We start from the raw sequence: 23,325 nt of genomic DNA, 5'->3' as shown, positions 1-23,325 counted from the left end.
CCCCCCCCCCCCACAAACATTTATTGTGGCATAAGTTTTTATTGACTGGAGCTCTCTTGGTTTCATGCACGAAGCGAGAAAACAATGTAAGCAGTGGGTCCAAGAAGCTGTGAAAAAAAAAAGTCCAGTTTGTGACATTTCTTGCCCTGCTCCAATATATACAGATAAGCACAGAGATTCCAACTGCGACCTCTGTGGTGTGCGAGAGAGAAAACTTTGGTCGCAACTGACACCGAAAAGAATGAAATCATATTTGCTGATAATTCTAGACCAGCAATTTCATGCTGGGGTGTCCCTTTTGCTGAAGAATGGTATCTGTCAGCTCAGTTGCAGAACATCTTAGAAGACTGGAATGTTCTTCTGGTTGCTGAATGTTTCCGTTTTTGAGGTTTGTGACTGTGCATTCTTTTGCATATGTAGCCAGCTGAAAGGCATTTTTGGCACCTGGTGGCATACCTCGCATTGGAAGGGAAAACTCAGGTTTGATTCCCATGTTCCTTGTTCAGAGCATGCTCTTGGGCATCTGGTAAATTGTGAATAACAGAACTTAAGAGATTTGTGTGTGTGTATGTGATGTACTATCCAGTCATACTTGACTTAATAGCAACCCCATAAGGTTTTCAAGCCAAGAGACGAACAGAGGTGATTTGCCGTCACCCACTCAGGGCTTTTTTTGTAGCAGGAACTTCTTTGCATATTAGGCCACACCTCCCTGATGTAACCAATCCTCCAAGAGCTTACAGTAGGCCCTGCAATAAGAGCCCTGTAAGCTCTTGAAGGAATGGCTACATCAGGTGGACGCAGCCTAATATGCAAAGGAGTTCCTGCTACAGAAAAAGCCCTGCTGTAGATAGCGACCCTGGTGGTAGTTTCCCATCCAAATGCTAACCAGGGATAACCCTGCTTTGCTTCTGAAATCTGATGAGGTTGGGCTACCCTGGGCCATCTGGATCAGGGTGGTATGTACCTGGTCCTTTACTTGGCAAGCAAAAAAAAGACAAGTTCCTGCTCTCAAGCAGTTTACGCCCTCATTGACATATTGACAGTGATTGGCGATTGACAGTGACGAGAGAGAGAGAGACAAGGGCAGAGGGCAGCTTAACAGGTCCACAAGAATTACTAGTCCATATAGTTTTTACGGTGCTGTGCTGGGCAAAGTAGAGTTGCCAACATCCAGGTGGGGCCTGGAGATCTGGAATTACAAAAAATCTCCAATTGATAAGAGATCAGTTTCCCTGGGGGAAAAATGACTGCTTTGGAGGGTAGACTTCATGGCATTAAACCCTGCCTTCGTTAGGCTACACCCCAAAATCTCTAGGGATTTCCCAACCTGGAGCTTGGCAACCCTAGTTACATGGTATAAATCCATTGCATTCATTATTCATTCATTCATTCATGTATGCTGCTTCTCCAGGCCTACTGGAGGCAGCTGGCCAAAATGAACAAAACCAAGCAGACAGACAAGAAAAACAAATCACGCCAACGAAAAGCATTTTGATATTAAAAAAAAAAAATCCCAGTCAGTAACATAAACCCATCCATCTGAGCTGATTAAACCAATGCCAATAAAAATAGCAAAAAAAGCCAAATCAAGTTGAGGCATGCACACAACAGGGCAGTCCAAAATGATACTGATAAAAATCTTCTGACTAGGCAAAGACCCAGAAGCAGCTAAGAGAAGATGGAACTCCTCGGGCTTAGAAGGGTAGAACTCCACTTAGGATGACCTGTAAGTTTGTAACACAGGTGGCATGAAAGAAATAATAAATCAGTATACTATCCTGCCTCACAGGGTCGTTGTGTGGATAAAGTGGAGGAGAGGAGAACAGTGTAAGTCACTTTGGGTCCCCACTAGGGAGAAAGGGGGTATTTACAAAGTAGCATCGGGTAGGGCTATAACTTGGAGGTAGACCTCATGCACTGCCTGCAAGTGGTACCATGTTCAATTCATGGAATCACAATTTTCAGAAAGCAGTAGAAGGGAAAAATATGGTATCCTTTTGCTGATCTAAACATTACAGTTCTCTTTTGAAGGGAGAACCTAATGTGAAATTATAAAATTGGAATTCATTAACAAGTTCATGACCATCTCAGACCTAGCTGAGACTTAAGAAAGACGTGGGATTCCTAACTCTCTACAGTTGCTAATATCTTCCATATCTCCTCACAATCATTGCTTCATTTATACCTCCCATGACTCCCTATTGTATCTGCTTATCTCATTTCATCCTGTACTAGACACCCATTACCTATCTAATAACAACTGAGTGTGCTCACGCCTCCTCAGAGTGACTTGAATACTGTCTAGATTTGGACTTGTGCTGACGATCACTGTAACATCTGTCCCCTTTCTTCTGTTGTGTATATCAGTTGTCCTGTTGATGTACACCCTTTTCATCTGCTGAAGTGTGCTCTAAACCACAAAAGCTTAGGCCACAATAAATGTTATTGAAGGTAGCTCCTTGAATCCTGTTCCATTCCATTGCTGCAGACTAACCCGGCTTCCCATTATCATGCCCATCAGGGGCTGTTTACTAGCAAAGTATGAATATTGTGGGGACTGCAGTATTGCTGCCAGAGTGGAAATGGTACAAATCAAAAGGTTGCTTCTGGCTTGTGTGTTTTATGTGCATGTAATGGGGTGGGATTTTGCATTTCGTAGTCCCAGCAGATGGCAGACTGGAATCTGAGCCTCTGTTAAAACAGCATCTCTTACTTAGAATGTGTTACTTTGTGGTGCAGAAAACCTAGATCAGTGTTGAACTTGACCTTTTTATAGTCTTTTGTTGTTTCTGATCTGTTAGTTATGGAGTCAAGGTGGTGTAATGGTTAGTGTTGGACTAGTATCAGGGAGAGAATCCCCGCTTATACCATGGAAGTTTGCTGGGTGACCTTTGGATCAGTCACACACTCTCAGCCTAGTCTACTTTACAGGGCTGTTGTGAAATGAAAATGTAGGAGAGGAGAACAATGCAAGCTGCTTCGAATCCCCATGGGGGGGGGGGAGAATCTCCCCTCTGTCATGGAAGTTTGTTGGGTGATCTTGGGCCAGTCACATGCTCTCAGCCAAACCTACTTAACAGGGTTGTTGTGAGGATAAAATGGAGGCGAGGAGAATCGTGTGAGCTGCTTTGGGTCTCCACTGGGTGTATGTAAATGAAGTAAATAACACAATGAAGTAAATAATAACACAAATAAAAGTATTCCCCTTTGCCCATATGGTTCTGCAAACACGATAGCTAGAAACAAGGGAGAGCTGTGTTGTTCAGAAATGCCGGATGCTATAGCCATCCTTGGACCTGTACCACTTCAGTGTGCAAGTGGATCTCTGGGGGGCATTTTTAATAAAGAGCATAATAAACAGCAAAGATTTCAGGTTTTCACGGCTGGTAACATCATTAGGGTTTGTAGAATCTTTCGGGCTCAGGTGCCGTGTTCTACTGGAGAAAGTTTTCCTTCCAGACGTTTCGTTCTCAGCTGCGGAGAACATCCCCAGTGGCGTTGCAGCCGGAGCACAAAATGTCTGGAAGGAAAACTTTCTCCAGTAGAACACGGCACCTGAGCCCGAAAGATTCTACAAACCCTAAAATAGGATTGTTCAGGAGGAAGCTTTTATAAATAGAATGAAGTTGTAGTTTATCGCTGCTGGCATGCAGTGCCTTGTTTTTCCTGCACTGCCTTCTAATTCTTGTAAGCCACCTATTTGTATGGTTTACAGTATGTCTTGGGCTGTTTTGTATCACACAGCCTTTCTGATTTAGCACTGAGAAAGGTGGATTATAAATTAAGTCAATAAAGTTTATGCACCTCCATCAAAGATCTTGAAAAAGAGGGGGACAAAAGAGGGGGCAGCTTCAGAGACCAGACTGGAAGGGTATCCCATAGATTCTAGGTGAAACCCCTCCCCACATTTCCTCCGCCCCCCACTGGCACTGCCCCAAATCTCCAGGAATTTTCCAGGCCGGAGTTGGCAACAATATGGATGAACTGTTAGGCCTTCTGGCCTAGTGGGATGGGTGATGTGAGAGGATACCCCATTAATGCCATGTTCCTAAGTTGAGAAATCCATGTTGGTCTCCCAGAGGAGAGCCAGTTTGGTGTAGTGGTTAAGTGTGCAGACTCTTATCTGGGAGAACCAGGTTTGATTCTCCACTCCTCCACTTGCACCTGCTAGCATGGCCTTGGGTCAGCCATAGCTCAGGCCGAGGCTGTCCTTGAAAGGGAAGCTGCTGTGAGAGCCCTCTCCAGCCCCACCCACCTCACAGGGTGTTTGTTGTGGGGGAGGAAGGTAAAGGAGATTGTGAGCCGCTTTGAGACTCTTCGGAGTGGAGGGCGGGATATAAATCCAATATCATCTTCTTCTTCTTAACCTATCTGACGGTTTTGCTGTGAGGATAAAATGAAGGACAGGAGAAAGATGTAAGCCAGTTTGGTGTAGTGGTTAAGCGCGTGGACTCTTATCTGGGAGAACCGGGTTTGATTCTTCACTCCTCCACTTGCAGCTGCTGGAATGGCCTTGGGTCAGCCATAGCTCTTGCAGAGGTTGTCCTTGAAACGGCAGCTGCTGTGAGAGCCCTCTCAGCCCCACCCACCTCACAGGATGTCTGTTGTGGGGAAATAAGATAAAGGAGATTGTGAGCTGCTCTGAGACTCTGGGATTCGGAGTGGAGGGCGGGATATAAATCCAATATCATCATCTTCTATCCCACTGGGGAGATAGGCAGGGTTTAAGTGAAGTAAATGAATTAATGCATAATATTTATTTATTTACATATTTATACCCTGCTTTTCTCACATACTGGGACCCACAGTGGCTTACAGCATTGTTCACCCCTATTGTTTTATCCTATATTAATTCTCCGTTTGATCCTAGTATGTTTCTGGGTGGGATTCAAGGTTATGATCCTGATCTTTAATGTTCAGTGACTAAACATAGAGAGACTCTGCTCAATGAGTTTCTCACCAGGGCATCGTCTACAAGGCAATCATATTTAGTCGTCTGATGCCCGAACCAAGTTTGTTTTAGATTGTTTTTAAATCCTGTTGTAATGATTTAACCTATTTATAATAATAATAATAAATTTTATTTATATCCCGCCCTCCCCGCCTAGGCAGGCTCAGGGCGGCTAACAACAGTTCAATAAAATTATACAATATAAAGTAGGTTTAAAACAACAATTAGATTATACAATACTTTAAAACAACAATCTAAAAACCAGTTCCAGCTGTCTGGGTCGTTCCGTAATTTAAACGGCGGTGATCTTCTTGATGTTATTCTGTACTCTTATATTATGGCAGGGGTCACTAGATAAAATCGTTGGTGGATTAAACAGCCATCCTATCAATGGTCTACAAAAGCCTGCTTGAAAAGAATGGTCTTACAGGCCCTGCGGAATTGGTCCAAATTCCGCAGGGCCCGTACCTCCTCCGGGAGTTGATTCCAAAGGCATGGGGCTGTAACAGAGAAGGCCCGTGCCCGGGTACTCTGTAATTTTGCCTCCTTTGGCCCAGGGATAGTCAGCATGTTCTTCCCTGCTGACCTCAGTGCTCTCTGGGGCTCATATGGGGAGAGACGGTCCCTCAGGTAGGCAGGTCCTCGGCCATATAGGGCTTTAAAGGTGATAACCAGCACTTTGTATCGGACCCTGTATGTAACTGGCAGCCAGTGCAGTTCACGCAGCCCCGGCTTTATATGCTCCCATTTCGGGAGTCCTAATAACAGCCTGGCCGCTGCGTTCTGCACTAGCTGCAGCTTCCGGGTTCGACACAAAGGCAGCCCCATGTAGAGGGCATTGCAGTAATCTAGTCTTGAGGTGACCGTCGCATGGATCATTGTTGCCAGGTCCTGGCGCTCCAGGAAAGGAGCCAACTGCCTTGCCCGCTTCAGGTGGAAAAATGCCGACTTGGCAGTGGCCGCTACCTGGGCCTCCATTGATAGTGAAGGCTCCAGTAGGACTCCCAGGCTCTTGACCCGGCCCGCCGCTTTCAGCGGCGCACCGTCAAAAACCGGGAGAGGTATTTCCCTTCCCAGAGCGCCGCGCCCCACGCAAAGGACCTCTGTCTTCGTCGGGTTCAGCTTCAACCCACTCAGCCTAAGCCAAGTTGCCACGGCCTGCAGTGGCCGGTCTAAATTCACTAAATTTATTGTATATTAGAGTCGCTACATTTGATGAGTTGACTTGGGTAACCTGCCCTGAGCCCACTTGTGAGGAGGATGGGATATAAATCTAAATGAATGAACAAAGAAATCAGTCTCTACCATGGAATCCTAAACAGAGCTATGCCCTCAGCCTGTTAACTTCAGTGGATTTAGGAGAGTAGAACTGTGTTTAGGATTACTCTGTTCAAGCCCTAATGCCTGTCCTTGTACTGTATAACACACTCACTGTGGAGGCCTAGTTGGGTTTTCAGCCTCCAGGTGGGACCTGGGGTTCTCCTGGAATTAGAGCTAATCTCCAGACTATGGAGATCAGTTCCCCTGGAGAAGATGGATGTATTGTAGACTCTCTTGCATTGTATCCCACTGAGGTTTCTGTCCTCCCAAGGCTCCACCCTGAAATCTCTGGGAGTTTCGCAGCCTGGAGCTGTCAACCCTATCTCCCTGCCCACCCATTCCCAACAGTGGTCAAGGGGGACTTGGCAACCCTAATTGGTTGGAATACCTCCAGTAAGAGAACAGATGCGGATGGTAACTTGGGACAGGGCCTTTTTGGTGGTGGCACCACAGCCCTGGAATCAGTTCTGCTGGAAAATTTGTCTGGCAACAACACCTCTGTTGTCATTTTATTGAAGCATGCAAAGCCTTGAAATGATTACAGTCAGCATTTTCGTTTAATTAATGGATATTCAGTGCTGCCCTTGTAAAGCTTATGTTTTTAAATAGCTCTGTTGTGGTTTATCTGCCGCTACAAAAAAACGGGTTGGTTTATTGATCTGTGAAGTTATTTTAAGAAATAGGAACTTTATTGTCTGATGGGCTTTATATTTTATGTACTGTTGCCCTGTATGCTATTTCTGTGCTACAGTTTCTCTCTCTCTTATCTGCTGTTCTATTCTTAATGCCTTTTTATGATGTAGTGTTTTATTTTATGATAGTTAATCACTTAAGGCATTTTTCACTGTCAAGACTGCCAGAGGTGGGACAGGACTCTTGGTATTCAGAGTAATTCTTCTATCAGGAGGGAATGGGGTAGTCTTACGATGAACTGAATGAGTTCTTCAAAAACCAGAAAACAAGGCAGAAGGTTAAAATAAAATTCTAAAATGCACAACTTTAACCAGGCCTCATTTTGAGTAGGAACTCACAGGAGCGGAGCTCTGGAACCTCTACATTTTATTGTGCTCTTTCTTTCTTACCCTGCCCCCCAAATACTTGCTTCTGGGCTCCATTGTTCAAACTCCCTGTGAGAATTTTGCTGAGCTCTTAAGATTTGACAAACTTTCTAGTATTTCCCCCCACAAAAAAAACGGCAAAAGAACCAAAACACATCAAGCAGACAATGGAAATCTTCCTCATGCCACTGTGGCCACATAGAAGAAAATAATTTAAAAAGTCTGATGGGAGTAAGGTTTTTGTTATGACAATTATAATTCAAGAAGCATTTTAAGGTAGATGCTGAGCGAAGATAATTTAGTACATAAATGAGTTGTGCTAATGAGCTCCGGCGTCTCTTTTTCTGCAAAATGTCCCCTGGATGGAACCAATACTCCCTCTAAGCTGTGGAGTCTTGTGAGTAAAAATTCAACTTTGTAAGCTACTGGCATTAAAGTTATAAGCTACTTTATACATTAGTTTGCTCTGGGGCCATTTTTCCTGAGACAAAAATGTGTCAGCTGGAGGCTAAAAAACTGTGAGCTAGCTCACACTAACTAAGCTTAGAGGGAACACGGGATGGGACACTGTCTGGGGCAGTGATGCTCTGTATCCTTTGTGCTTGAGGGAGCAGCAGTGGGAGGCCTTCCAGAGTTCTGGCCCTACTGATGGACCTCCTGATGGCAACTGGTTTTAGGCCACTGTGTCACGGAGAGTGTTGGATTGGATGCGCCACTGGCCTGACCCAAGGTGGCTTCTCTTATGTTAGAATCATAGAATCATAGAGTTGGAAGGAACCTCCGGGGTCATCTAGTCCAAACCCCTGCACAATGCAGGAAACTCACAAATACCTCCCCCTAAATTCACAGGATCTTCATTGCTGTCAGATGGCCATCTAGCCTCTTAAAAACCTCCAAGGAAGGAGAGCCCACCACCTCCGAGGAAGCCTGTTCCATTGAGGAACTGCTCTAATGGTCAGGAAGTTCTTTCTAATGTTGAGCCGGAAACTCTTTTTTTTTTATAATTTAAATTTTATTGAAAAAAAGGAATTTTTTACAAATAACATTCCCTATCATAGGGAATCACAACAAAAACTTTGTATGAACAGTCACATCAGATATTTCTAGTTAGCATTTGGATACAAATACAACAAATGCTGTATAAATGCCAGTAAGTCATTAGGCCGAGGGTTACAGACAGTCAAAGGTTAATAAATCATAAAGTTCAAATATTTAGCCGGTAGTTTCCCAAATATGGTATCAGCACTATTCACGTACTCAAGGAAGTCAAACCATTTTTGTAAGAACCAGTCACCCGCCCTTACATTGTCTAGCAATATTATAGTTGTTGTCAACTTGTCATGGATTAGTACATCCCACACCTTGTTACACCAATTCTGGAGTGGGGGGCAATTAGGTTGAAGCCGGAAACTCTTTTGATTTAATTTCAACCCATTGGTTCTGGTCTTATCTTCTGGGGCCACAGAAAACAGTTCCATGCCATCCTTTGTATGACAGCCCTTCAAGTACTTGAAGATGGTGATCATATCATAGTCACCTCCTCTCCAGGCTAAACATGCCCAGCTCCTTCACCCTTTCTTCATAGGATTTGATCTCCAGACCCCAGATGTTCTTAACCTTGAGATCACAACACCCGTTTTGGGGGGAGGGAGGTGGGCTTGCAGCATAATTCAGGTTTGAAATGACTGGGGTGGTGGAGCAGAAGGTCACCAGGGGGTAGAAGGGGCACTGGTTTCTTTTCCAGCCCAAACTGCCAAAGGCCTCTCAGCCAGCTCCTGTGTCGTGCTTGTAAACACACGCGGTACCTGCCAAGTAGTTTCCTTGGCACCCATTTGTTTCTTTGGCCAAAGCCTTCTTCCTGAAAGCCAAAGAGTCACTCCTGGCTTTTTCTTCCCCATCCCTGGAGTGACAGATGCTTCAGAGAAGTCTAGGAGGAATTGCCTCAGAGTTTTGCAAGAATCGCTCATCCTGAAATGGCAGCCTCCATCTTGCATGCCATTTTGCCATTCCGACTCTCCATTGTCAGAATTCCAGAGTACCCACAGGTTCACCAAGATCAGAGACCCCTCCCCTGCAGCGAGAGGGAGGGTCTGCCTGGGCAGATTCTGTGGCTCCGGAATTGCTTTAGTTGGCGACAACGATGGCACCAGATTGAGGCTTTGCCAAGGCAGCCTGGGTTCCTAAGAACATTCTTGCCTGACATAGAAATCTGAATGCCAGTTGGGGCAGACTGTGCCAACTGTTGATGGCACAGCCCAATTTTAGAATGGAGAAAGGAACACAAACTCACTTTATGGAACCCAGCAGCATTGTGTATGGGGGGGAGGTGGGGGTGGCTCAGATGGCAGGATGTGCATGCATGTTACAGAATACGCTGAGATTCTGCGCATCCTTTATACAAGTAGCTGGCAGGGGGAGGCTTGGCACAGACTCAGTTTTGACCCCCCCCCCGGCTGGGCACCAGAAGTGTTAACACCAGCTTTTCTGTATAGGAGCCAGTGCTGATGGAAGGAAGGGGCGTCCGACAGGTGGGCTTGGTAGACCAGCCCCCTCCTGACAGACTCGAGCGCAGTGGGATGGGGAAGGGAGTTTAGGACACCCGCCCAGCCAAACACAGGGCTGTGTGTATACTTCTTTCTGCAGCTGTTCGGTGTAATACAAGCACCTGCTATAAGGGGCTGGTTGGGAGGGGGGAGGTCCAAAATAAGAGTGTGATCTACAGAGACAGGAGGAAGCGAGCAGCCCAGATCGCAATCTGTCGTTCCAGTATCCTATTCTCTCTCTTTTGCTTCCCAGTTTCTTCTTTTTCATGACTTTCCCTATTTCTTTTTTTCTCGCTCTCGTTGGCACCAGGACACAGGGCAGATCCGTGGGGGGCCGGTAAGTTCCCTGCTAGATTTGGGGGGGTACATGGTGGGGGAAAGTGGATGTCAAGGGGGAGACATGGTCCTGCCCAGGGTTTTGGTCCCATCATCCCTTGCAGGTGAGGGGTAATAGGCAGATCTGGGAGATCCCGATTCGAATTCCCACTGTGCCATGGAAACTCGCCAGGTGACCTTGGGCTGGTCATGCACTCTCCAACTGACCTGCCTCACTGGGCTGTTGTGAGGATTAAATGGAGACAATATAAGTTGCTTTGGTTCCCCATTGGTGAGAAAGGCGAGGTATAAATAAAGCAAGGAAATAATTACATTCATACCACAGATTGTCACCAAATCTGTCTGGGAGGCGGGGGAAACCCTGATGTGCTGGATAGGGTGGCAAATGGGATTTTGGAGGCATTTACTGTTGGTCTAATGTACCCTCTAGGGAGGACTTCCAGGTAGTGGTTGGAGATCTCTCAGAATTACAACTGGTCTCCAGACAATAGAGATCAGTTTCCCTGGAGACAGTGGCTAATTTGGAAGGTGGACTGCGGGGCATTATGCCCTGCTGGGGTCCCTCCTCAAGCCCCGCCCTCCCCAAACTCCACCCCCAAATCTCCTGGTATTTCCCAACCCAGACTTGGCAACAACCCTACTTGCAGGGTAGGAGAAAATGGGATTGCTCTGTGGATGCTGCCCTGAAATCCTTAGAAGGCAAGCAAAATGCGTAATTTATATAGTTGTCGGTAACAATCCTGAGCCTTGGCTCCAGACACAAGCTTTGAAAGTTCTTACTAAATAAACCTTATATTCTCCCCACCCTGCATCAAAGTCGACATGGTTCTCGAGCCCATACAAATCACTGGCCCACAAAAAGGTTTTGTCTCATATCCGTGCTGCCGCATGGTTGGAAAGACCAAAACAAAATCAGTTCTCCTTCCTCCCCGCTTTGCAAATCCTTCTCTGCTCCGTTGCCTGGAGGGTGATTCCTATAGGCAGCCGCAGGACTGGGTTCACACCCTGTTGAAATCGTTCCCCTTTCAGTTTTTCCTGCCCAGACATGAAAATCTGAGAGCTGCGGACAATCACAGCGGTAGAATATCCAGCAATGTGTAGATCCTGCCCACCCGAGCAATTACTTACCAATCTGTCCTCTTTCAACTTTTGAGGCCCTGTTTGTGTAAATGAAGTGACAGTGCTTGCTTCCCAGTCCTACAGTAGAGTGTTATCTGGAGCAGGAGTGGGAAAAGATGCAAAGTGCATAGTTTTGGAGACTGTTCCCACTGTTGTGTTCTGCCTGCTCCATGCAAATTCATCAAGAATCATTAGGGAAGCCTGTGGGGTGCTGTGGAAGAGATCTGCGAGATCTGTGTTCAGATAAATGGATTAAAAAACAAGTACGCCTCTCTCAACATCTGGCTGCCAGCTCCAGGTTGGGAAATGCCTGGAGATTTGGGGGATGAAGGCTGGGGAGTGTGGGGTTTGGGGAGGGACTTCAGTAGGGTAGAATGCCATAAGAGTCCACCCTCCGAAGCAGCCGTTTTCTTCAGGAGAACTGATCTTTGTTGTTTGGCGATCAACTGTAATAAGCGTGAGATCTCCAGGTGCCACCTGGAGGCTGGCAACCCTATGAGCAAGAGAAATATATATTATGTGACTAGAATTACTATCTGATCTAGGGTTGCCAGCCTCCTGGTGGGGCCTGAAGATCTCTCTGGGGAGGAGGTAGGTGTGAATTTCCTGCATTGTGCAGGGAGGTTGGAGTAGACGACCCTGGAGGTCCCTTCCAGCTCTGTGATTCTCCTGGAGTTACGGCTAAGCTTCAGACTACAGAGATCAGTTCCTCTGGGGGAGAAGGCAGGGCAAATTCTATGGTATACCACAGATTCCAGGTAAAGTCCCGCCTCAGATTCGTCGCTTCAGAGGCACTATCCCCAAATATCTGGGAATTTCCCAGACCAGAGTTGGCAACTGTAGATCTAATAATCTCTTGACAATTTTTAATATTGTTTTTTCTTTAAAAACTTGCTTTTCACCATTTGAATGATTTTTGAAACTTTATACACAAAGTTTGAGTGGGGAAAAGATCCCTTCCTTTTATCATGCGAAGCCCGTTTATCTTCTTTAGCTTGGAGAAACGTCGACTGCGGGGTGACATGATAGAGGTTTACAAGATAATGCATGGAATGGAGAAAGTAGAGAAAGAAGTACTTTTCTCCCTTTCTCACAATACAAGAACTCGTGGGCATTCGATGAAATTGCTGAGCAGACAGGTTAAGACGGATAAAAGGAAGTACTTCTTCACCCAAAGGGTGATTAACATGTGGAATTCACTGCCACAGGAGGTGGTGGCGGCCACAAGTATAGCCACCTTCAAGAGGGGTTTAGATAAAAATATGGAGCACAGGTCCATCAGTGGCTATTAGCCACAGTGTATGGAGCACAGGTCCATCAGTGGCTATTAGCCACAGTGTATGGAGCACAGGTCCATCAGTGGCTATTAGCCACAGTGTATGTGTGTATATAACATTTTTTGCCACTGTGTGACACAGAGTGTTGGACTTGATGGGCCGTTGGCCTGATCCAACATGGCTTCTCTTATGTTCTTATGTTCTTATATAGCTGGAAATGTGATTAAAGTTGAAAGGAGAAAGAAGTAATCTACTTGAAATGACATTGGGGGTGCCGTGTCCCTTAGAGCTTGCCATTTGTTGTCATGTGTATAGCAATTAAAACCAGAATGTAAAGTTTTGATTAATCATTATTTAATCAAGACAGTAATAAATGAAACGGCTGAGCAGCTCACATTTGCTTATGTTAGTCGTTTTCAAACGTTTTTATCAACGACAAAAAAATCCATGATTAGTCAGGTAAATCGTATTTTTTAAAAAAACAATAATTTTTAATACAAGTATTCGCTGAAGCTGTAGACTCCCCGTACCTCTTCTTAACTAAATTGGCAAAGTTTCTTCTTGCATTTTCTGTGGGCAAGGAGAGTTTACTTTTCCTTTCGAAAGCAATCGTTTCAATCGTGTGAAGATTTAACCACTTAAAATGCACCCAGCTAAGTAACTAAAGGCTGAACTCAAGAACAAAATTTGACTCCAGTGGTGCCTTTAAGACCAACGAAGTTTTATTCTGGGTATAAGCTTTCGTGTGCATACTCACTGAAGAAGTGGGCATGCACACAAAAGTTTATACCTTGGATAAAACTTTGTTGGTCTTAAAGGTGCCGCTTGACTTCAGACCAACATGACTGCCCACCTGAAGTTATAATCCTAAAAATGCTTTCCTGGGAGTAAACCCTGTTGAATAAGTAGACTTCTGAGTGGACTTGCTTCAAGGAGCAGCTGAAAGTTTCTTGTTATCAGGTGACTGCTGTGTTGGCCTGTGGGGGACTATCTTACTGTTGTGTTTATCCTGGGCTAAAGAGTCCAAAGTCTTGCTGCCGGGTGGCCTCGGAGAAGGCATTTGCCTTGAGCATCAGTTCCTTGGGGCTATGCTTGCTCTACCTTGCAGGGCTTTTGTTGAACAGGCATGAGGAAATGCCACTGTAAAGCACACTGCATGCTGCAGTGTGCCTTAGCAATGGTTCATAATGGCAAACCCACTCGGGGAGTGTTTTTGAAGTCATTTGCAAACGTCAGAGCCCCTAATGCAAAGCTTGAAAGGCTCATTCACACAACCACCAGTACGAATAAGTGGAAGAGCTGGGGTGTACTATCCCCGCCCTTCACATTTTGAGTTATGAGTGACATAGATTATATGCACATATAGCCCGGTTCAGGTGGTCCTTGCTTCCTGCTCTGACGGGAAGGTCTGTGTCATGGATGGCCAAACTTGCTTAATTAAGCCTCACAGAGTAAACATCAGATGTTTGAGAGCTGCAAGGAAGGAAGAAGAAGAAGAAGAAGAATTGCAGATTTATACCCCGCCCTTCTCCCTGAATCAGAGACTCAGAGCGGCTTACAATCTCCCATGTCTTCTCCCCCCACAACAGACACCCTGTGAGGTGGGTGGGGCTGAGAGTGCTCTTACAGCAGCTGCCCTTTCAAGGACAACTCTTGCGATAGCTATGGCTAACCCAAGGCCATTCCAGCAGGTGCAAGTGGAGGAGTGGGGAATCAAACCCGGTTCTCCCAGATAAGAGTCCGCACACTTAACCACTACACCAAACTGGAAGGAAGGCAGATAGACGGGGGCGGAGAGAGGTGGAAAGAAAGCAACTTTAAATGCATTCTTCAAGCCTTTGGCTGGCTTGGCTTGGAGAAGTGATTTAAAGAGACACCTTCTCCAAACTGCTTGAAGGGCCAGTGTGGGCTTTGAGAGCCACAGTTTGGCCACTCCTGGTCTGTGTGAATAGGGTTGGGTCCCAGGGTTGAATAGCACATGCTAAAGGATAAAGGTGCCCCTCTTTCTCCCCTGATACCAGTAAGAGTGAGTATGTGCCCACAGATCAGACACCACTTGGTTGTTTGTGCCTGTCTCTCCCGCCCGGGTTGATTCACACCTTATGAAAACCTCATGACCTGAACAAGGATTTTGTAGCCCCATTCACAAATGATAATGAACACACATACAATATGTGTGTGGCATACATGAGTTTTCTTTATATGTGCATTGAATAATTCTGATGTTACCTTGGATGCACATACAGCTGAAGGCATCACGGAAGCTGCACTTTTATCCAGGCCCTGGCCCCAGTTTAAGTTGTAAAATGAACATGCGCTGTCTCTGTCTTGCAAACGGATATATGCACATCCACACAGGTTGCTCGTCAGTTCACTGTAGCATGTAAACATCTCATGCATGCAGGGAGCTCCCGTGTTTCCCAGGCACCCATGGCTGGATTCAGATGGATAAAACAGCATGCAAGAAGAAGCTTCAGACGCCTCCCCCTTGCTGTTTTTTTCTGACCTAAAATGGCCCCAGAACAGCCTCTGTTTGCACCAGTAGGAAACTTACTCTGACCGTCCATGGGACTCTTTGACGGTCCCTTGGGTGACCCTACTTCGGGATTAGGATCCTCTTTCACCCCTGGAGCTGCAGCCTTCCTGTTTACATTCCAAAACTCCAGTTATAGCTTTCCTTTTCTGTCACATCAGGGGCTGGAGGGGAAAGGGAAGGAAATCGGGACCCAACTCATGTTTCCAGGTCCAGATCCCAAGAAGGTTCCTGTAGAACTCTGTGGTGTAAAAGGAAGGGAAGATTTCCCATTACAGGCCTGCACTGGAGGGACAATCTCCATCTAGTAGAGCACCCCCCCAAAAAAAAGAAAAAACTGCAGCTCTCTAACCCTGTTTGCACATTAATGTTTATTTAGGACTGTATTTGGTCAATTTACTTGCAGTCCTAAATTGCGATTTTAAATTGTGGTTTTTCGTGTGTTTTACGTATCCTGTTTTATGTATTTTATTTATATTGTAAGCTGCCTCAAGGAAGAATGGCGTATAATAACACTTTAAATAATGAGGAGGATGATAATAACATCAACAGAGGTTAGAGCAAAGTTTGAGTCTGGTGGGAAGTGTGCCTGCACACGAAAGCTTATACCAGGGGTGTACAAACTTGCTTAATACGAGAGCCACACGGAATAAACATCAGATGTTTGAGAGCCACACTTGAATGTCAGATGTTTGAGAGCCACAAGGCAGGCAGGAAGGCAAAGAGTTGGGGGGAGGGAGAGAGAGGTGAAAAGAAAACAGCTTTAACTTTAAATGCATTCTCTAAGCCACCAGCTGGCTTGGCTTGGAGAAGTGATTTAAAGAGAGAAATGCCTTCTACAAGCTACTTGACAGGGCAGTGGGGGCTTCAGGAGCCACGCAATATGTGTGAAAGAGCCACATGTGGCTCCTGGGCTGCACTTTGGCCACCCCTGGCTTACCCCTTTAATAAAACTTTGTTGGTCTTAAAGGTGCCACCGGACTAAAATCTGTTTTCATAAACTAGGCTTGCCAGCCTCCAGATGGAGCCTGGAGATCTCCCGGAATTACAGCTTATCTCCAGACCACAGACATCCGTTTCCCCAGAGCCAGCGGCTGCTCTGAAGTAGATTTTTTCATGCCTGTGAGATCACAGGTCTTCCCAAACCTGCCCTCCCCAGGCTCCAAGTCACCAGGAATATCCCAAACCAGAGCCAGCAACCCTGATATGAGCACATTTAGACCCCGCAATTGTGCGTACATCCGTTTGCACAAAAGAGCCCATGGGCGTTCACTTTGCAATTTGGATCTGGACAAATGGGGAGACTGAATCACAAGTTCAGCTGCACAGGCCTTGAAAGTAATGAGAGAATCAACCAGTGCACATATAGAGAAGAATCAGGTGCCTCCTGTACACAGATTGTACCTGGGCTCACTTGAACTGGTGAAGAGGCCTTTAGAGATAGAAGAACACTTTTGCTGTGGATCTGGCGATGCTCATGGAGGAGGAAGCAAGATGGGGCGGTTGTGTAGTGGCTTGGGAGCAGGACCGGCTCTGCTGCTAGGCAAACTAGGCGACTGCCTAGGGCACCGCCTTCTGGGGGTGCCAAATTGAGCACCCACCATGTGACTCAGTGACATTATCAGTGCAGGCGGGAGGATGCCACAAGTTAGCCTTGCCTAGAGTGCCAGACAGTCTAGGGCTGGCCCTGCTTGGGAGACTGAAGTGGGGGACTGTTTTGGACTGGGCAGCGTAGGGCAGAAATCGGATGGGGTATTTGTTCCCATGTTTGGGCCGCGATGGGGTGCTGGCATCTGTCTTGGGCCTGGCTGCTAATCACCTGTCTGCTCCGCTTCCCTACAGCACTGGCACCACTTCCCCACGGACCACCCCGAGCAGCTCCCCATCGCTGAGGAAGCGCCTCCTGCTGCTGCCCCCACGGCCTCCGCCAGAGTCACCCCCCGAGACCATGGTGGAGAAGGGGTCAGAGAACCCCTCGGAGCGGGCTCCTCAACCGGGGCCTCCGCCCAGCACCCCCCTCAACTACCCACTCAGTGGGCGCAGCTTCATCCGCAACAACAAGGTAAGGGAGGGGTGGGGGGGTTGGGCTGGGAAGGGAAGTTGCATGAATGCAAGATGTAGGGTTGCCAACTGTGGCTTGGGAGAATCCTGGAGCTTTGGGGAGGGAGGGATCTCAGTGGGGTATAATGCTGCATAGTCCACCCTCCAAAGCAGCTATTTTCTGTCAGGGGATGGATCTCTGTTGGCTGGGAATCAGTTGGAATGTGGGGGTGCCCCAGAACTGAGCATCAAGTGATAGTCCTAAGAGACAAGCAGTATCAGACGGGTGAAGGGGGTCTTTAGACGGGGTGGGACCAGATGAAGCAGGTTAGTCTTGATAAAGAGGAACAGGAGATGAATGAACAGCAAAAGAACAAAGCAGACTTTTCAGAAGAAGGGGGTTTCAGGAAGAGAGAGGGCAGAAGGCGTTTACTTTTGTATCTAGCGATTCTTAACCGCCACCGCCCCCTGACCAGCACACATTATGTTCACATCTTGCTAAGGTTGGCAACCTAGATCTCCCAGAATTTTCAAGCGAGGCCTGCTTTAAAAATGATTGTCAGGCAGGGAAGGTCTTACTTGTATTGTATTGCATGGGGTGTGGTTTAAATGGTGCCACCTACACAATGCCTGCCTGGGTTATGGATCTCTGGTATGCTAATGTTTCACATCCCAGTTTAAACAAGATGCTGGATGCATGGTACATTGTCTGGGTTTAACCAGGAATGTTTAACCATGTCTGGGTAAGTTCTTTTTGCTTGCAAGCATCTTATAGATAGGGCATAGATAGGTGGCTACCTGTGACAGGGCCTTTTGTGTGGTGGCCCCCTGATCGTAGAACTTCCTCAGCAGACATGACTGTTATATTTAGGCACCAGGTTAAAACTGGCCTGTCCTCCTGAGCCCTTGGTGCTAAAGCCAGTGTGTTGTAGTGGACACCACTGGGAGACTCAGGGTTGAATTCCCATTCTGCCGTGGAATCTTTCTGGGTGACCTTGGGCCAGTTGCATGCCTTCAGCCTGATCACAGGGTTACTGTGAGGATAAAATGAAGGAGGGGGGTAATTATTCAAGCTGCTTTGGGTCTCCACTGGGGAGAAAGGTGGGGTAGAAATGAAGTAAATAAAACAGACTTGCTATCTACTATTGCTGGTTTGTATTTCAGAGTTTGGGGCTGTATTGTTTTAAACTGGTTTGGATGTCTTTATGCCTATATTTTCCCCCCAATGGAATTATAAACCATGGTGTGAAGGCCATTTTTTTTTACAAGGTGGGAGATAATTTTTTTTAAAAAAGAACAGCAGATGAGACTGGCTTCGCTGGTGAGCCAGCCTGTCCAGAGTAAAAATTAAGAGTTGCCAGTCTCCAGGTGGAGCCTGGAGATCTCCCACTCCAGCTGGCAGTGATCAGCTCCCCTGGAGAAAACGGCTGCTTCGAAGGGTGGAGTCTATGGCATTGGACCCTGCTGAGGCCCCTCCCCTCCTCAAACCCCACCCTCTCCTGGCTCCACCCCCAAAGCCTCCAGGTATTTTCCAACACAGACCTGGCAACCCTAAGTAGAATGATTGCCTTCCAAGGTGCTTGAGGTTGTCAGCTTTGGAGTGGCCAGTTTCAGAAAAATTCCTGGGGATTTGTGGTCAGTGTTTGGGGAGACTGGGGAGGTGTCACACCGGCAGAGGACCAGGAAGGGCCTTCTACTGGCTGCCGCCATCTGGGAAGGGTCTGTATGGGAGGGCCCAGAGCACCCAACCACCCGTCTTCCTTCTTAGAAAGTACCTTTTAACTGTGACATGAAGGAGCCCCGTGGCGCTGAGTGGTCAGCTGCAATACTGCAGTCCAAGCTCTGTTCATAACCTGAGTTCGATCCCGATGGAAGCTGGCTTCAGGTAGCCAACTCAAGGTTGACTCAGCCTTCCATCCTTCTGAGGTTGGTAAACGAGTACTCAGCTTGCTGGGGGGAAAGTGGAGATGACTGAGGAAGGCAATGGCAAGCCACCCCATAAAAAGTCTGTCACCTCATGGGTCAGTAACAACTCGGTGCTCGCACATGGGACTTCCTTTACCTTTAAAGAGACGTGAGGACCCAGACAGTATAACAACAGCAACAGCAAGTGCTCAAAAACAATAAGTGGTTTGTAAAACTTTTTAGTGCAACAGTGAATATAGTAAAACAGTAAAGGTTGGAACAAAGAAATAAAAGCCCTGATGTGACTACATGTTCCCTTCTAATTTCAAACCAACTCACCCACTTTGGATGAGGAATCCATCTCTGGCTGCAAACTGCTTCCAGCTCAGCCATTCCAGAGAACAACCCTGTCTGTAGCTTGGCCTTTTTATGCTTTTCTCCCAGGTCCCACCCGCTCTGAGCCAGTTTTCCCTCCAAAACTGACACCTACCCAATCAGAGAGACAGAAGGGATCCTGGGAAATGTAGGCCCACTAGCAACTCCTAGGTAGGCTTCTCCCTGCCCTCTAGGCCGCACTAGGCCTAAGGTCATGACAGGAGGGGGAGTTAAAAGCTAATCAGGGATGGGATGCCATAGAGTCCACCCTCCAAAGCCGCCATTTCCTCCTGGTGAAGTGACCTCTTGGAACATGGAGACCTCTTGGAATTCTGGGAGATCTCCAGGCCCCACTTGGAATTGGGTTACCCTACCTCCCCAACTGTCACTGCTGGTAATGTCCTCCCAGGCTAGACACTGCCCACAGGCTGCAGTTGCCTATCTTTTTCTAAGGGTTCAGAAGGTACATTTATTTGCTGAGAAATTATCATGAGCAATGCTCCCTCTAAGCCGTGGAGTCTTGTGAGCAAAAATTCTACTTTGTGAGCTGCTGGTATTAAAGTTGTGAGTTACTGCATAAATTAGTTTGCTCTGGGGCCATTCTTCCTAAACTAAGACAAAAATGTGTGAGCTGGGGGGCTAATTCACCTTAGAGGGAACGCTGACCATGAGGCAGTGTTGTTCTTGAATACAGAGAAAGGGCACGGCAGGAGTGAGTGGGCAAAGTGCTCAAAAGGAGCTCATGGTGCGCCACTGCATTTCAAGACTGTGGTCAAGCTACATAGGGACCAGTGTTCCCTCTAAGCTGAATTAGTGTGAGCTAGCTCAGTTTTTTAGCCTCTGGCTAACACATTTTTGTCTTCACTCAGGAAGGATGGCCCCAGAGCAAACTAATTTATGCAGCAGCAAAATGGCTTGCTCACAACTTTAATACCAGTGGCTCATTAAATAGAATTTTTGCTCACAAGACTCCACATCTTAGGTAGGGACATACAGGGAAACTAATGGCCAAACTGGGCCCTACATCTGCCACAATGGGTATCCCAAAACAACAGACAAGATACCCGGGAACTAATGTTCTTAAGTGCTTGATTCAGCTTGGGAGTGTGACTGGGGTGGGGGGTGAGCTTTCCCTCCCGGTTGTAGGGAAGGGTGCTGTTTGCCCCACTTCAGGCCTCCACGTACCCTGAACCCCATTTCGACTCTCGGCAGATATAACATCTAGTAAGACTTTTCCATTTCATCCGGCATTCCCTCAGCAAGCTCTCCTTCCTGCTCCTGTATTTTAATGCTTGTTTTTATGTATTTGGTATTTTATTGCATTGCTTTTGTCCACAGCTTTGGCTTTTATTGTTTTAACCATGTGTTTTTTGTTTGGCTTTAAAGGGTTTTTTTTCTTCAATAAAAAGATATATATTTTCTTATTATGAACGTTTTAATTTTTTTTGCCGCCTTGGTGCTGCTTGTGAGGACACAAATGTGGGGTATAAATTTTATAAATAATAAGAATAAAATAATAAAATAAAATAGTAACAGCTGACAGGAGGTCATAAGCTGGAGTGTGCTCAAGACCCTGGAGAGCCACTGCCAATCTGAGTAGACCATATTGACCTTGATGAACCTAAGGGGCTGATTCAGTATAAGACAGCTTCATGTGTTCATGTAGGTTGGTATCCAGAGAGGCAGGCATTCTGTTATGGCTGTCTCCTCTCTGCATTATAGAGCATATCTCGAAGCAGGGAGCTGAGAGGAATACTTAACCCCAGAATCTTTCTTTCCTCAAAATGTAATAATTCTGAGGTCATGGGGTCAGGACAAAGGCCCAGCTGCCCCATAGTCTGCAGCAGGGGTGGTCAAACTGAGGCTTGGGAGCCATATGTGGCTCTTTCACATATATTATGTGGCTCTCCAAGCCCCCACCGTCCCATCAGCTGGCTTGGAGAAGGCATTTGTCTCTTTGGAGAGCCAGTTTGGTGTAGTGGTCTGGAGAGCCAGTTTGGTGTAGTGGTTAAGTGTGCGGACTCTTATCTGGGAGAACCGGGTTTGATTCCCCACTCCTCCACTTGCACCTGCTGGAATGGCCTTGGGTCAGCCATAGCTCTGGCAGAGGTTGTCCTTGAAAGGGCAGCTGCTGTGAGAGCCCTCTCCAGCCCCACCCACCTCACAGGGTGTCTGTTGTGGGGGAGGAAGATAAAGGAGATTGTGAGCCGCTCTGAGACTCTTTGGAGTATAGGGCGGGATATAAATCCAATATCTTCTTCTTCTTCTTCTTCTTTAAATCACTTCTCCAAGCCAAGCCATCCGGTGGCTTGAAGAACGCATTTAAACTAAAGTTGCTTTCTTTTCACTTTTCCCTCCCTCCCCCCATCTATTTGCTTTCTTTCCGCCCTTCTTACACTCTTCCTTCCTGTCTTGCGGCTCTCAAACATCTGATGTTTATTCTATGTGGCTCTTACATTAAGTAAGTTTGACCATCCCTGGTCTGGAGTCACCCTCTTATTCTGTATGTGGTGGTTGGAAAAGTATGCAAACATGCATTTTTGTTTTAATCACAGCCCAAAGAATTCTGTTTTGGTCATTTGGAAATGTACCATTTTCAGAGATCTGGTGTTTAAGTGTATTTTTTGAACAGGCAGGGGAGGGTGTGATGGTTCATTTTCGCTTTGTGAAAATTACACTAACTTCTCCTTTTTCTCTCTCTCTTTGTCTTTCAGAAAATGCAAAGCTGGTACAGTGTAAGTGACTTTTCCCCCTTGCTGGGATGGGTGGTACATGAGACTAGACTCCCCTTTGTCTTGCACAAATACAGTTTGGCAGGAAGAAATGTAGGCTTTCCAACAGGCCAGGAGAAGTTTGTCCTGTCCCCATTACAGAGGCTCAATATATGGAAATGGGCAACTGAAGCTTTTCAAGACTCTGAAGTAAAAGAACTTTACCTGGTGAAGAACATCCCGTTAACCCTCTTCTAAAGGGATGGGTCACTTTTTTTTCTCGGCCTGTTGGCAACGTTAAATTACATACAGTTTCAAAGATAAAGACAGATAACAACCAATGTTCCCTCTAAGCTGTAGAGTCTTGTGAGCAAAAATTGTACTTTGTGAGCTACTGGCATTAAAGTTGTGAGCTACTGCATAAGTTATTGTGCACTGGGGTCATCCTTCCTGAGCTAAGACAAAAATGTGTGAGCTGGAGGCTAAAAATCTGTGAGCTAGCTCATGCCAACTCAGTTTAGAGGGAACACTGATAACCACATCTGTACAATCAAATGGACCCCCTCCACCAACCTCCAAATACAGCTTTTCCAAAACCAACACAACAGCAGCAATTTAGGATGGTGGTGGAGGTCCAAGGGATTATTCCAAGACTTGGCAGATTAAACTAATCTGCCTCTTAAAAGATGGGACAATACACCATTCTTAAAAGAGGATATAAAGTTTAGTATTTATTCAGGGCCTTTTCCTGGTGCCGAAGGGCTGCGTCTGCCTGCGGAGCGCAGGCTTGCTGGTAGCTCTGGGCCTGCTTCTAGCTATACAAGGTGAGCACTAGCCTTTTCTTTGGGCTTCATGGAACTAGGAAGAGCTCTGCTGCAGTTGGGAGATCTCCTTAAATAAGGTGTATTTTCTTTCAGCAGGATAGACAGCTCCATTCTGGACAGAATTCTCAACATCATAGCTTGTTTTGATCTCTCCTTCACTTCCTTGATGTTTTTGTCAGCAGTTTTTTTAAAAAAAAAAAATCTCAGTTTTAGCTCCATTTTAGCTGTTTCTGTGATGTCTTCAGCAAGATCATCATTTACGTTTTCTCAAAGCAGGGCCCCTATTCTTGCAACAGATTTCTAAAATGAACACCCCCAAATTCTCAGCAG

At 46.3% G+C, this 23,325-nt stretch overlaps 1 protein-coding gene across 1 annotated transcript in view; it reads left to right on the top strand.

The window, feature by feature from the left end:
* GRAMD1A (GRAM domain containing 1A) overlaps positions 1–23,325 on the top strand; it is a 77,518-nt gene that overhangs the window by 9,002 nt on the left and 45,191 nt on the right. Inside the window, exons 2-4 of the mRNA XM_060257822.1 lie at positions 10,186–10,212; positions 16,983–17,202; positions 22,175–22,195. Of these exons, the coding sequence (XP_060113805.1) occupies positions 10,186–10,212; positions 16,983–17,202; positions 22,175–22,195 (268 nt within the window). The remainder of the gene's footprint in view (positions 1–10,185; positions 10,213–16,982; positions 17,203–22,174; positions 22,196–23,325) is intronic.

Source organism: Heteronotia binoei, chromosome 17 (genome assembly GCF_032191835.1).
Source record: "Heteronotia binoei isolate CCM8104 ecotype False Entrance Well chromosome 17, APGP_CSIRO_Hbin_v1, whole genome shotgun sequence".
Taxonomy (NCBI): Eukaryota; Metazoa; Chordata; class Lepidosauria; order Squamata; family Gekkonidae; genus Heteronotia; species Heteronotia binoei.
Note: the sequence above shows the minus strand (reverse complement) of the source record. Positions and strands in the feature narration are given on the sequence as shown.